Source organism: Caloenas nicobarica, chromosome 2 (assembly GCF_036013445.1).
Source record: "Caloenas nicobarica isolate bCalNic1 chromosome 2, bCalNic1.hap1, whole genome shotgun sequence".
NCBI lineage: Eukaryota > Metazoa > Chordata > Aves > Columbiformes > Columbidae > Caloenas > Caloenas nicobarica.
The window spans coordinates 50,517,470-50,532,799 of NC_088246.1; the positions used below are offsets into that span (position 1 = coordinate 50,517,470).

Below are 15,330 nucleotides of genomic sequence, written 5' to 3' on the forward strand. Positions count from 1 at the left end.
TCAAAGTACCAAGTGACTGAAGTTTTCCCTTTTTGAAGGGTTTGTTGTGATGCATGCTGCCTTAGTGTAGGTCTAGATTTACCTTGAAAGAATTAAAAAAAAAAAAAATCCTTCAGTTGTGTGACTTTGAAGGAGAGGGTGTCATCTTAGTTCCCCTAATATTGAGTCAGTACCACCATGAGTCTTAGGAGTAATAGGAAAGGTACACTGGTGCTACTTGCCTGTGTTTCAAATAGGCATTGGAACAAAGTTGATTATATTTTAATCTGTTTGTTCTTGTACACTCTCGTTCTTGCACTGTCATAAATAATGTGGTAATTGCACTTGCTCAAAATAATGTCAGCGTAGCTAACTTTCTGTACTAGTCCTTTGTCAATTTTTCCTACTTATTGTTGCAATTCATTGCACTCTTTGATTTAGACAGCTTAGGTTGTTGAGAGGTTGGGTAGATACACCTTTCTGTAAATGTGAAAATGAAGTGAACATTTTAATAACTAAAAAAGCATACAAGCAAAGTTAAGTAGTTACAGGCTTTTATTTTAACTTTTTTTTTTTCCCCCTAATATCTCTTCCTTTAGCAACAGAAGAACCTTGAAGGATATGTGGGGTTTGCAAATCTTCCAAATCAAGTTTACCGGAAGTCTGTGAAGAGGGGATTTGAATTCACACTCATGGTAGTAGGTAAGTTTGAGTGTTCATCATTGAAAGTGTATTGACATAGTTCTTAAAATCTACGATGGTGGTGTAAATATGTTTTTCGTGATCTTGTGACAAAATGTGGATCTTCTTATTCAACACCAGGGGTGCCAAACTCTTTTTCACTGGGGGCCACATCAGCCTGGCGGTTGCCTTCAAAGGGCCGAATGTAATTTTAGGACTGTATAAATGTCGGAGAAGTTACATTTATACAGTCCTAAAATTACAATCTGCCCTTTGAAGGTGTCCGCCAGGCTGATGTGGCCCTGAATGAAAATGAGTTTGACACCCCTGGTCTACACTGTTAAATTTCTGGTGTTTAAAACAAACAAACAAAAACAAAAAATAACCCACAAAAAACACCCACAAAACCAAAAACCAAACAAATGCCAACCAACCGAAAAAAAACCCCCTGAAAACAACAACAAAAAACCAACCAAACAAAAACAAACAAAAAACCCCCACAAAAAACAATCAACCAAACAAAAAACAAACCAACTAAACAAACAAAAAACAAACCAAACAAACAAACAACAAGACCAAAAACCAAACCAAAAAAGCCCACCAAGATTTTGTCTGATGTCCAAGTAGGTGAGGAGGAGAATAATAAAGAATGAGAACTGTATAGTTCATACAGTCTAAGAAGGAAGTTTGGTATGGATCTAGTCTAAAATGTGACTTTCAAGTATGACATAATAGAAGTAATTTTAATGTGGATTTTCATTTGAATAAAAAAATGGAAATGCTTTTACAGTTGTGAGTACAATATGGCAAACTGGGGTCCAGAAGTAAAGTTGGAATCTTTCCTTGTGCATAACCAGGCAACAGAATCCTGTATATTTTGCAGTCCTGTGGCCGCAATACTTTGCTACGAAATCAAAGCTTTAATTTAAACAAACCTTTCTAGTTTGTATGGTTGCAAAGAAAACCAAATGTAAACAGTGTGTTCCCTATGGGCTACAGAGAATGGGAAACTATAGTTAGCATGGATGAATAATGCCATGCAGAACGGTTCATTTAGGCTTCAGTGATGACCCAAATTGTCACCTGTCCTGCTAGGACATCTGATTTCCTTTATTCTTCCTGTTTTAAGCACTTGTGTGATAGTACACCATTATTAAGGTTGGGTACATTTGTGTGTGACTGATACATACACACTGGATGTGTGACTCAGTTTTAACATGCTAATGGCTATAATAATGATGATAAAGGTGTTTTTATAATAGCCACTTGTCTCTTTGTTGATGTCTAGCTTTATCTTTTGTAATTTGGATAGCTTGATAATGCTTTGATGTTTTGTCATCAATACAATGGATATCTTTTACAGTCATTACACGCATGTAGCATGTTACGTAATAGTACTATTGACAGTTAGAAATCAAGGTCAAATTGGTGAAAACTCCTTGTAGGTCACTTATAATTTTCTTTTAATTACAAAGTGAGTTAGAATTTTGAAGTATGAGAGTTGCTTTTTTCCTTTGGAACTCAATTACATGTTCCTTTGTTATCTAGCATCCAAGTACATAATATATTATTTGGTACAAAACTGTTTAGTCGTAAAGAAAATTTAGTTTTCTGCTATCTACAGGAAAAAGGAAAGAGGGAGAGAACTGTCTTCATAAAGTATTCCAGAATGGGGTATAATTTGTACTTCCAAGTTTCATTCTCACAAAAAGCAAATCACTTAAAGCGCAACTAGTAGATGTGGTGATATATTACGACTGGAGAAAGTGTGTAAAATTACCTTAGTGTTCTTATGTTTGCCTGTAGTATGGCCTAATGCAGTTGCTTTTAGGGGAACTGTAGAAAATTGGGGCCACTGAGAAGAAAAGTTGGTCCAAAATTAGATTGAAAGTGAAATGTTGATCAGAAAAACTTGTTACTAGTTTTACTTGTAATATTTTTGTACTTATTACTAAGACTTCATTTATTTCCATGTGAGTTCGTGCCATTGTCTGAAAGTTTACTGATGGAACTGGCAGTAGTTTTCTAAATTAAAAATACATCTAGTTCTCTCCTTCCAGCCCCTGACTATAGAAATCAGATATTAGAAAGTGTTTAAACAAACTGATAGCTGATCTCTTGGTACTCTTAACATCTCGGGAGGGGCAGGGGGGAGAAATTTTTTTGTTCTGGGACTTCAAAGTGATGTGTCTGGTAATAGGATTTCCTGAAAAATGTATCTATTTTAAATACAAAGATGAAAAAGCTTGTGTATTATTGATTACTTTTGCTGGTAAACATTGTATTGTAATGTGCAATTAGATTCTTAGAATTGTAATTATCTATTACTGTGTACATCCTTTGAACATACTATGACTTGAAGTCTTTAGCTGACCTTATGATGTCATTCTGTAATAGTAAAGGGAATTACTGATAATCTATTTACTAAAACTTAAAAGTAGTGCTAATCTGTATATGGTCAGTGCTGGCTGAATAAGAATACTTTATATATCGTCTCTTGGAGATAATCTAAAATATTCGCTTGCTCTTTGTACTACCAAGAACCATGCACATATGGCTGCCTTTTGCTGTAGATCACACAATGACTAGTCTGCTGGTGCTGCTTTACTCATAGGTTCTTCAGTGCCAGCACGTTACCTGTTCTGAAATGAAAAATGTGAAAGCCAATACTTGTGGTTGCTAAACAGATACAAGGAAGAAAGCAGATTATGTTAGGAATCTGCAGTCTCTGTGTCCAGCTGTTTTCGGGAGTTTGTAAGGCTTGATGTTGCAGCTACTGCATTTGTATGGCAACTATTTTCCAGTTGTCCATTTAGTCTGGAATTATCAGTTAAACTTAATAGATGTGCATAGTGTGACATCTGGCTTCTGTGTCTTGAAATGTGTAGTATTCAAAAGTCATAGGACCAGTGTTTTGGAGGGGCATGCCAATATGGTTGTACAGCTGTACTGACTGTTGTAGAAACAGTTCAGTTCTCACTTTAACAATGTATTTGTCACTGAGGAAATAGTAAGTACAACATCCAACAGATCTGATATAGTTTCCAGTAAGAACTTTTGCAGGGAGATCAGTGTTACAGAATCTTTTCTGTGCATAAAGCATGAATGTACTCCATCAGATTCATGTTCCCCAGGCTGCTGAGTTACTGTCATTGCCCTGGAGATCGTGGCGCTGCCCATAGTAGCGTGTGGTGAAACCACCTCATGTCCCACACTTCTATTGTGCCAGCGAAGCTGGGGAGAGGGCTTTTAAATTTGGGTGTGCACGAGGCTGAGTAGTTGTTGAATAGCTTTGGAGCGTGGTTTCTGGAGCAGGTTTAGGACATGTGTGCTCCTTAGCTGATCTGGTCTAAGTTGATTGGGGGCATTACTTTGGAAGTGGCTCCATTTCAGCCACGTGTCCTGTAACTTCCTTTTGAGTCAGGACTCAGTAAGATTACTTTATGAGAGGCTTATAATACTTGTGAAGTCTTTCCTGTAAATATAGTTATAGATTTCAAGGTGTTCTGATGTTTACATTAAATGTAACTGAAGGGTGAAGTGTTTATGGACTGCACACATGTAAATATAAAAAGTCGATGTTGAGGTATCCTTTTTATATTTAACGTTTTAAGAATCATTGAAAAGTTAACCTTAATAGGAACTGTGGTTACTCTATAATATTTAGCCATAATAAACATATTAACATTTCTATCTCATTAACTGAACTTACGTTTTCTCTAGGTTCTGTTGTTTCCTTTGGTAGTATTTCTAAATTTTTCTTAAGAAACTGAAAACTGAGATAGCCCTTTGATTTTTTTCTTACTGATCAGTTGTCACTGGACATGGATTTCTCTTTAAAATCTTCATGAGACAATGCATTTCATATTGGTCACATTCTTAAAGGCTAATCAGTAGTTTAAATCACACGACTTCTGAAATGACTTGGTTTTGTAGAATAAAAACTAACAAGTGCCTCCTCTGAAGATAACACAAAGTAAGCAGAAGTATACATTAAACTGAGCTTCATCCTTGATGCTTTCAAAAGATGACATTGAAATAGTGGTTTAAAGCAAGTAATTCTACATCTGAAATATTAAAGCTCACCAGTGGAATAAACGTCAAGTTTGTCTCAGTAAGATGCTTCCTTCGTTATCTTGTGTAATCTCTTCAGGAATAAGATCATTGTTGAAGCACTTCAAAACCTGACTTAAATATTTAGTCTGTTTGAAATCCAAAGTGTAGTGTCTGTGTTTGTCTGCTGTATATATATTTTTTTTTTTGGAGGAAAGTACATGCTCAAGTCAGATGCTTAAGAAAACTTCCAAAAGTAGTACTACCATAGTTAATAGCTCACAGTTAAAGAAAATCTTAATTGTGAAATAGTTATGTCTGTTTATTAAAATAATTACAGTTGCGTAAGTAGTGGGCGTGTGTTTTTGTTTTAATGTAATGAGGTGTGGAACAGACAGAGTTGCTTTTCAGTGTGTCTTTTTTTTTCTAAACACTGAATCAGGAAATCCCTCTTTTGTTGTTCTTACATTGAAATTACATTGGTAATATATGATTTGAACCAACACCCAAGTAGATGCAAAGTCATAGTTTTAAAAAATTCTTTTTTCCTATAGACTTTATGTACTTCAGAACAAGTATTTGGGCTGGCTTTTCCTAGAGCTGTATACTTTAAGGTGATCAGGTGTCATGGCCTTATGAGAGGTTGGACTCTTAATATTTTTTTTTTTTTTTTTAAATCATCTGATTTGCAAGGTGCAGAACACTTACAGTCAAGTGACTTTCCAGAGGACCTTTCCACACAGTTCCTATTTCTCAAACAATTGTTTGGTAGCTTTCACTCTGAAAGCTGTTTTGAAACCTCTCCTGTAGTAAATTGTCTGTTTTGTTTTCTAATTGTCACTTTAGTCTTGTAGATCACCTGTAGATTACAACTTTAAGGAAAATGTCATGCAGTATTGTCATAGCATTTCATTTGTAATTATATGCACACTCAAATGTTTTGGTTTAAACATGGCTTTTTGGCATGGAATGGAAAGGGCTGTATTTTGCAAGACTTGAAGTTACGTTAAAGGAAAAGCACAATCAGATTTTAAAAAGCTTTTATTGTTCACTGAAGAAAACTTGGACTGGTTTAATACTGGTATTTTCTGGTGATGGATCGTGTTCTGATTAGAACTACACCTTTCATTTATTCACTTTCTGGGGCAGTTCATTTATCAAGCCAAACAGTGATGCCAAGAGCCTCAGATGCTCACAGCTACTTGTTCTTTGCATGTCTGATATCCTCCCCCTAATTTTAAAGCCAAACGACAATGACAAAGTCATTAAACATATGGCAGGAGAGGAAGAATAATTAAGTGAAAAATACCCTGTGGATGGGTAGTACAGTTTAGTAGGAAGCGTTTTGGGATGTTTAAGGTTCTTGTTGACCTGCCGTGATTTGAAATCCTCTTAATGTTTCTGTAGCTCCCCACTGCCACAGTATCTGAGTATGTTTGGCCTTCGTGACCTTCATACTTGGCTTCTTACAAGCAGTGAAGTATTGTTACTGAGTATTTGTTGCCTAACTTTGCCATTATTTTAAAGGTCTCTCAGCTCCCAGGATATTCTTTATGTAAGGAACAGTAGTAGTCTGGGTTCAACTGTTGTGTAGCAGATATGGCTCCCTTACGAAACTAGATTAAAATAAGGAGAGGGGGGAAAAAAAAAAAGGAACAAAATAAAAAAACCCCAAACAAACAATAAACCCCACCCAAATGCAAACACAGACAAAAACAAACAAAAAATCCCCCCAAACCAAAACACACCCAAACAAAACCCCAAACCAACCAAACAAAAAACAACAAAAAACAAACAAGAAAACAAACACACCTCCCCCCCCAAACAAAAACAAAAAGGAAACCAAACACACACACACAAAACCCAACCAACCAAAAACCAACCACAAACCAAACAAAAACCACAAGCCCCCCTTTCCCTACCAGTATTTCAAGTTGCAGGTATTCTGTTGACAGGGTTATGAGGTTTCAGTGAAGTACAGGAATAAGAAAAGTTCTTTGAAGAATTTTGTAACCTTAAAAAAAAAAAAAAGTTACTGCATTTCATGTACTGGTTCTGTGGATATGTGTTCCAGCAATGATGTCTACAGAGTACCAAAACTGATAGCTTAATACTTACATGTACCTAATGGGGCTGTCAAAGCAAAATATGTTGATTTCAGAAGAATAGGCAGAGATAAAAATGAAAGAAATAGAAAACTGGTGAAATTCAAAGTGGGGCCAGGGTATTCCTAGAGATGACACATTCCTCTGGAGTAACCTCTATTGATGGAATAATGCCTCAGCAATAGCACATCACTCCTTTTTGTGGAAAAAAGTTGATAAAGGTTTATTGAGAAGGCGGATAAGTTGAACTTTGAAGATCTTTCTGTGGAAAAGAATTGAATATCTCTTCAAGATGTGAAAGGTCAGTAATCTAACAGTCAGTTTACTGGCCTGCAATGCATAATGTGTGGTTTTCCACTGAGTTACTTTCAGGTGAGAGATCGAAGTATAGATCGATGTGACTATTTGGCTTCATTTAGAAAATCTTCTCTCATATGTCTTTGGTTATATAGGTGTTGTGTGGTTTGTGTGTTGTGTGGGGTTTTTTTATTTGTGGTGGGTTTTTTTGTTTTGGTTTGGTTTTTTGGTGTGGTGGTGGTGGTGTTTTCCTCTTTCTTTTGTATTGTAATGAAATACAGTTTGCAATGTGCGTGCTCTTGCCACTTTTATGGTATTCTCCTGTGCTTTTCTAGTGTTGGGGAAAGAAACCTGTGCAAAGTCTCACAACTGATGGAGGAAGAGAATCTTTTTAGAGTTTATTGTTGTTGAAACTTAGTGTTGGGGAAAGTAAGTTACTCTACCTGTTTGAGCTTATTTAGAAACCACAGCTCTTCAAATATTCTCACAAGTCGCTCCTAGTGTAGTAGTTTTTAATCACTCAATATGAAAAATAAAAAACCCAAACATTTTTTAATCTTTTTTTAAGCTCATTTTAAACATGTCCCTCACTGTGCAATAGCTTAGACTTGTAGTGAAGGATGCTTGAAGAGTCTAATGGCCAGAACTGAAGCTAGTATTTAAAATGATTGCTTTTCAATTCTTAATTTGTCATTGTTTGCAACTACAATGTTAATTGAAATTACAGTGCTTACTGGACAACTTTTAAAGAACTTTTGGGTTTTTATTTTCTTTATTAACTATATGGATGCAAAGCTTCTTGAGTAGATTGTATGAAAGCTGACTTGAGTATGGTATCTCTTGCTGGATGTTTGCTGTCATATGAATCTTGATTTCTGACAACTAACCTTAAGTACCAAGTATTATTATTTTAAAATATTGCTTTGAAAAAAATAAGGAAAGGTTTTGTAAAGCTTTGGTGGTTGTTCTGAACTGTTTCTTGTGTGGCAGCATTTTGGTCAGACTCTAATTTATCTTTTAAAATTCCTTGTTCCCTGGCAAAGGTTTTTGAGGGAAGAGACTTCTACCTAAGTGTGTGGATGTGAACCCATAGTTTGGCAAAAGTCTGCCTGTAACCTAATTGGCTTTTATTTCTTTAAATAAGTGATGATTCTGTTGGAAACATTTTTTTTCCTATTTCATATATAATTTCCTTGTCAGTCTCATAACAAATGGTATGAATTATTTTACGTCTGTCTGTATTTAAAACTGGGTCTCTAACAGATGAATTCAGGGAATTTAATGAAAACCATCTAATGAGATACTGTGCTCTGCATTGTGTAGGTGTTATCTTCACTGCCTTTTTTTAAGCCTTGTGGACTTTTTTCATTACCTACCTACATAATTAATCCTGTCATGGTATTAACTGTCTTAAGGTCAGTTGTAACTTTTGCTGTGTTTCTAAGTACATAAGTATTTTTTCTCTAGGGGGATTTTCTTATCCTAGCTTACCAGTTTTTCACTTTATTTCTAAATGAAAATGTCCTTGCTGATTTTACGCATCTGAATATGTGCACACATGCACACAAACACAGTTACTCTGTTGGTATTTCATATATATATGCTTGTTCATTATGGTGAGATCAGCATTTAAAGCTGATCCTTGTTCCTATTGGTGACAGATTTGTAGGTGCAATTTAACTGAAATGTATGAATTTTTTTTAATATTAGAATAAGAATAATTAGTCACTGCATGATGTTCTAGTTATGCTTTTGTAGATGCTTAGATGTAATGGTGTTTAATGTAATGCGTGAACTTAAACACTATCTTGGGGAAGGTACCTGACTAGTGGATACGTTTTACTTGTTAAATTGGTTATCAGCTGGCCAACACTTGTTTTGATTCTACCCTCAAAAGTCAACGGATTGTCCTGAGCTGTCATGGTCCATTGGTAGGATGTGAGCTGAGTGTTGCACGTCTTGTAAGGAGTGACCTGTTGTAAGTTGCGACTGCTGTTTTCTTAGACTTGGATAATCAGGTGCAAGTTTACTGCAGGGGTCTGGTTTTGGGGGCATCTTATAAGCCCAGAGCGAGATTCAAAGTACAAATCAGGTTTTTTTAATAGATAAATATGCTGTATGAGTTGAAAACTGCTTTTTTCTTCCTGTTGGCTGAAAATGTTAGGCTTGCCTGCTGTATCAAGAGATGCTGACAATTTCATGAATGAATAGGTGAATACTGTAACCAAAGTGGTATTCTTGGATGGAGTATTTTTGGTCTTAATATCCAATTGTAGTAAAGCCACTGTGACCTATTAAATGTAACTCTTCTGATTCACTACCCATGTTTTCCTTCTGGCTGATTTTGCAATAGTCATTTCAGATCTTCACTTTGAATCTGTTTGAAGCTGTTAAATTTTGTTGCCTTTTCTAGTGTTTTTCTGTATGTGGTATGGCCGTTGCACACAACTGTTACACTTTGGTTTTTGCATGTTTTTCTATTGAGCTTCTGAGCACATTTACTGACAAATTAGAGTTTATAACATACTCTTGCTAGTGTTTTTTTTTTTTTTTTAAAGAGGATTAACATCTAGGAAGAATTTTTTCTTACTTCTTTTGTAGTTGTAATCTGTTTTTTCCAGTCATTTACTGGAATTATCATAATACTGGAATTACCATAATACTTAAGGCGAAATATTTAGATTTTTCGGTAGTTGGAGGTGAGAAAGTCTGCTGAAGCTGGCTGTTTCATCAGATTAGTTTTTGTGTTTGAGTTCTTGTCAGCCTTTACTTCCATCCCAATTTTTCACTGTAGGTGGTTTTGTTACACATACCAAGAGCACAAATGTAAGAACTTTTACACTCTGTCTTGGAATGGTGCAAAGTTTCTGTCAAAGTGTTGATATAAGCTGTATTAAGTGTGTGATAATGCCAGTCAATGTAGTTCCTTCCCTCTATTCAGCTTGAAGTTTTTTGGAGGGTCCCATTTCCTAATTTCACAAGCAATTCTGGCTTCATGTCGCTGAAGTTTTGACTTCTGTCATTGATGAGGCTTTGAGCCAGAAATTCTACTGACATAAGTGAAACTATAAGTGTGTCAAAGCTAACGCAAAGTGCATCATTCTGATACTTCTGTCAAGGCTAAACAAGTGTTTTATCATGGGAAGATGCCTCTTCAGAAGGGCAAAAATGGTTTGGAATTTAAGAGAATTAAACTCTTGGCTTTCCACAGAATGAGAAGCGATGCAACAGAAGGACACAAATAAATGAGGGACGGATAAGGACAACAAGTGTCAGTTCTAACAGCATCTGACTCTAGTATTTTGCTGCTTGGGATGAGTGTAGTGGTGCCGCTTTATGTAAGGTGACAGCCTGCTGATTTGAATAGAACAGAATCTGAAGCATTCCAGGTAACATCTCTAAGTGCAAACAGCAGTGCTTTTTAAAATAACAATTTTGCACTCTAAAGTCATGATATGTTACATTTTGAATTTATAGGCTAATCTTGAGTCCATTTTCTGTTGCTATGTCAATTAAAAAATAGTAATTCAGTGGTCAGAAAGCACTTGTTGGATGTCTGTGGAGCACTTGGCAGTACAGGCCAATGAGCATTGTGTTAAAATGAAGAACTGTGAAACAGACCACTGCTAAAAAATATAATTGTCAGCTAAGCAGTTGGTGGCACTTGATAAGCTCGAATGGCATGGAGCAACAAAGGGAGTTAATTGCACATGCGCATCAATTGTTATTACTGCCTTGATCCACATTGCCCACCTCTTCTGTCTTTCAAGACAGAAATATTCTGCTTTGTATTCAAAAGCACGGTAGGAACCGGGTGTTCTAGAAGCAACTGGTGTTGATCTTCAGTTTGTTCCAGTGTTATAGAACTTGCTGCCCTTGATCTATTCTCGTTTAAAACCTGTATTTTTTTGATCTTAAGCATTGCTTGCCAGTGATGTAACGAAAGGTTATGTTGATCTCCTGTGATGGAAATGCCCATTATCAGGGCTCTGGTTGTCGCCACTCAGACCCAACAGTTCGCTAAGTTAAAGGATTTTGAACTGTTGCACCAAATGTAGTTGGATTGTTCTTTTGGAATAATCTGATTTTTGTTACAAATGAGGTAATCTCAGGAATATTCTGAAGTCATCTCATGAAAGATCTGAATGGTTCAACTGTGATACAATATTCTGGTAAAGCGCTAGTTGAGCTTTCGTTTATACCTATCTCCTCAAACCCTATGATGTAAATCCATAAAACATTTACTTTGTATTAAACTGTGATCCATTAATTTGCTTTCACATCTGCATGATTTTTCTCATGAGGAGATAATGGTAAAGTTTCTGTCCCACGCTGCAGAGTTAAAAGGGAGCGGTAGATTTTCTGAGAGTCAGCTTTTTTGTTTGTCTTGAAAGTAAGCAAGTCTCTTTTACCATCTGTTCCTCCTTGGTTTTAGGTATGAGAAAGTTTATTGTCAGTTTCCGGTTATTTTTGCTTCACTGTTTTCCTTAATAGCTATTTACATCTGCCATCGATGAAGAGGATTTGGTTTGTTTTCTTTTCTTCACCCCTGGGAAATGCTTTAGATAGCAAGTGGCACAGTCTTGTGAAAGAGGCCTTTGAGCAATTAATGTAGGACCTTGAAGTGAAAATACCATCGTCTTCATGGCACAAGTAAATAACAGGAGCTCTTTAAAGGACCTGAAGACAAGCTTGACTCTGAACATCAGTTTTCTTGGATAATGTGTGATGGTGTTTTGCTTAATGACTTGTGGAGGGGCTAGCAACATAAAATAGTGTTCAAGTTTAATTGTAATTATTTTTAGGGAGATTTCCCTTCTTATTACATTTTGGCCACCAGAATTCCAATCTTGTATCTCTAGACTTCTGGAAAAAGACTCGGGGAATGTAGAAACCTTTGAGATGGTTGCACAGGTTTGTGGCTAACAGTTCTGCTGTGTTCCCAGTAACAGAACTGAAGTCATGAAAAGGAATTATATCATCTCTTTGTGGACATTTACTAAATGGCATCCCTTGCTCTGAAAATGCCAAAGGTAACCATACAGTATTGAGTCTTCTGATGCAGAGTGTTGAACAAAATCCTGACCACCTTGTTTCCTTGTACTCTGAAGTCTCCGTGAGGGCACAGGCAGGGGTTGGCCTGAGCAGGATGAGTGAAGCCTCTTGTCCCACAGCCCAGGTATGTTCCACAGCGCTGCCGTTTATCGCCCACTGATTAACGTGAGTCAGACCCAGGCAATGTCTGACCTCAGGGAGCCCCATCTTGCCTGCTACACCGAATCGCCTTCTGTATGTAGATTTCTGTATCAATAAAAATAGCATTCAATGTTCGCTTGGTCTGTAAAGTTGTGCTGGAATTTTTCCATTTTTATTCTTATGATCTGGGGTGCTTACAGTATGTAAAATTTTTGTTTGACTGGTTATTTCAAGGGTATATTTTATTTCCTACTTTTTCCAGAGTAACTGGGGTTAAAAAACTAAAACGAGTTACCACTGCAGGGAAGTCTCTTCTATCAGTGATTTTCAAAATCAATACCTGTATCCGATACAATGCAGGTAGAGCTTAATCCAATAATGCACATTACTTATTAATTCACTTCATAGACTAACACAATCTAGTGTCTGGAAAACTAAGTCCATGTACTTTATTTCTGAGGAAGTACTGTGTTTCTAAAATACAGTTCTCAATCTGTACATTTTGGTCCTTTTGCCTGCTGCTGTTGAACTATTTAATAGTGAGGTCACTATGATCAAACATTTTTAGTGGCTGAATGCAAAGAAATGAGTTGAGTCTTGGATGATCGGGCCAGATTTTAGCCTCAGGTTTTCCTTGAATTGGAACAGTTTGGCTTGAATTATCACAGCTATTTCAATCTATACAATAAGTAAAACATGTGATTTTTATACACTGTTAGACTGTGGTTTGAACAGAGGGCAGTGTCCAAATTTTTATTAAACGGTGAATTTATCTACTTGGATCAATTTTTGTCAAATGGAAAAGCATTCAGATAACTGAATAAAATAAAACTGTCTCAGAGAAAGTATTTTGTGAACTTTGCAGGTACTTGGACTGTTGGAGGTTCTACTTAAAAAACAGCTTCTGGTTTAAATGACAACAAAAGCATTTATTCTATAACTAACTGCAAAAATGTTTTTATACACCTGTCTAATTAGGAAGGAGTTGAGACCTTCAAGTTCAAAATATCAACTATGTTAAGTAATCAACAAACAGACTTCTAAGCAGTGTGCGTATATGTGTATATATATCTATATATATATATATATATCTTCTTGTCCCTCAGTTTTGGTAATCTTCTCAAGTTTTCCATCTGTGTTTGTTTTTTTAAAATGTATTTTGTAATGCCTTTAAAATTGTGTTGAGTGGCTGACTGAGACCAGGCAAGGATAGAGACAGCAGGATAAGCAGAAAATACAGGAAGTTGGAAGGAGGATCAACATAAATGACAGTATCTGAAATCATGATGTGGTAATAATTTGGAGAAAGCAGGTATCTGTAGAGATACAAACTTTCAGAGAGAAATGGTATTTCAAGGAAATATCACTGCTTACTTGCATGGCTTTTTACAGAATCGTGTAATAGTTCAAGTTGGATGGGATCTCTCAAAGTTGTGTGATCCAGCCCCTGTTTGAGATGATTTCATGAGCTTTTTCATGAGGATGTGCTTTTGCCCTCTGTCAGCAGGAGGATCTTGGGTTAGAAAAAATACACTTGGTCCCATTCTGAAGTCAGAGTTGAAGACAATTTATGAGGTGCTGGTATATGGAACATTTGGTCAGACCAAAGGTTTTAAACTTTGTACATAGCCTTTTATTGAAAAGGGTTATTGAATTATTTTAAAATGTTAGTGAGCAATTGTCTAACTTTACGTTCATGCTGAAAGAACAGTTGTGCTTCAGGCTAGGTTTTTTTTTTTCTTTGTACTTGGGGTCACATTTGATACTGGAGTTTTCTGAAAGGTCTCTTGTATGTTACTTATAGCTACATAGTGTCTGGGGAAGCAACATAGGTTTTAAGTGGAGGAAGGCAAGGAAAAAGCAAAATCTGGAGTTTGTGTACCACATCGGTTCATTGTTCTATAGGTTATTTTGTTGTTGTACACCACTGTTTGGAAAGCCAAGGGTCAAATCCAGCAGGATCATCCTGCTGATGTTCACTGCAGAGTCATTCTTTCATACTATAGGCATGGTAGAGCATATTTGATCCAACATGTGCACATGTCTTACTGGATCGATTAATGTATACAGTGGTCTGGCATCTGTTGTGTTCTTGAACTTCTGATGACTCATAGGCTCTCCAGCGTGGTTATTAAAATTACTTGACAAATGTTTCTGTCAAATCAGTTTGTCATGTTAACTTGATAGTCCAAGTGTGTTCAGATACAGACAACATTATAATATAGAGATTCATCGGATGGATGAGATGCTGCGTAGGAGTCTTTACCATTCAGCTTTCTCATTTTACTCTTTAGGCAGTTTAATTTTGCCTCAAAAAAGGCTGAACTACAAAAATGCTTTTATACCATTTCAATCAGAAGTAGAGTTCAGGAAGATGGAAGTCATTGTTAGTTTTAAAGGACTCTGAAATCTTTGTGAATCTAATACCCTTTAGAATTTTTCTCTGGCTAAATTTCTGTCCTGACATGCTTTGCAGTTGCTAATCAGCTGAACTTAGGCCATTTCCAGTTTCTGGATACCATGAATATCTCATTTAAAAGTAGGTTTTTAACCAAAGATTACATAGGGTTGCCTCAGATAGAAACTAGCATTTGATTAAATTGCATATAATGACGGTGCCTATTTGAATGACACTAATTTGAATATGCAGAATGTGAAGACCTTTGGTATGTCTTTTTTAATAAACTGTTAGAGATCTTACAATTAATGAGTAAACCTGTAGTTGATTATCTTATTCACTTAACATTTTAAAACTGATGTGTTAGTGCATCATTTTTTGTGCAATTGGAAAGCAGGACAAGAAAGGCTTCTCTCTGACTACTAAGATGAGCTGATGGCAGATGCAGAGAATTTTTTTTCTGCTTATTCATTTAAGGTTATGTTTGTCAACATTGTTTATTTGCCAGTTTCCTTAACTGACAGCTGCTGTCAGCTTTAAAAAAAAAAGTAAAATCAATTTCATGAATGTTAAATGTGATTAATATTTAAATAGTTCATTACAATGAAATAATAATAAAGA

At 36.1% G+C, this 15,330-nt stretch overlaps 1 protein-coding gene across 2 annotated transcripts in view; it reads left to right on the forward strand.

Moving 5' to 3' along the window:
• Positions 1-587: 587 nt before the first annotated feature.
• SEPTIN7 (septin 7) overlaps positions 588-15,330 on the forward strand; it is a 63,717-nt gene continuing 48,974 nt past the window's right edge. For both annotated transcript variants that reach the window (XM_065628091.1, XM_065628092.1), the window contains exon 1: positions 588-681. In XM_065628091.1, coding sequence (XP_065484163.1) covers positions 672-681 — 10 coding nt within the window. In that variant the 5' untranslated portion in view covers positions 588-671. The remainder of the gene's footprint in view (positions 682-15,330) is intronic.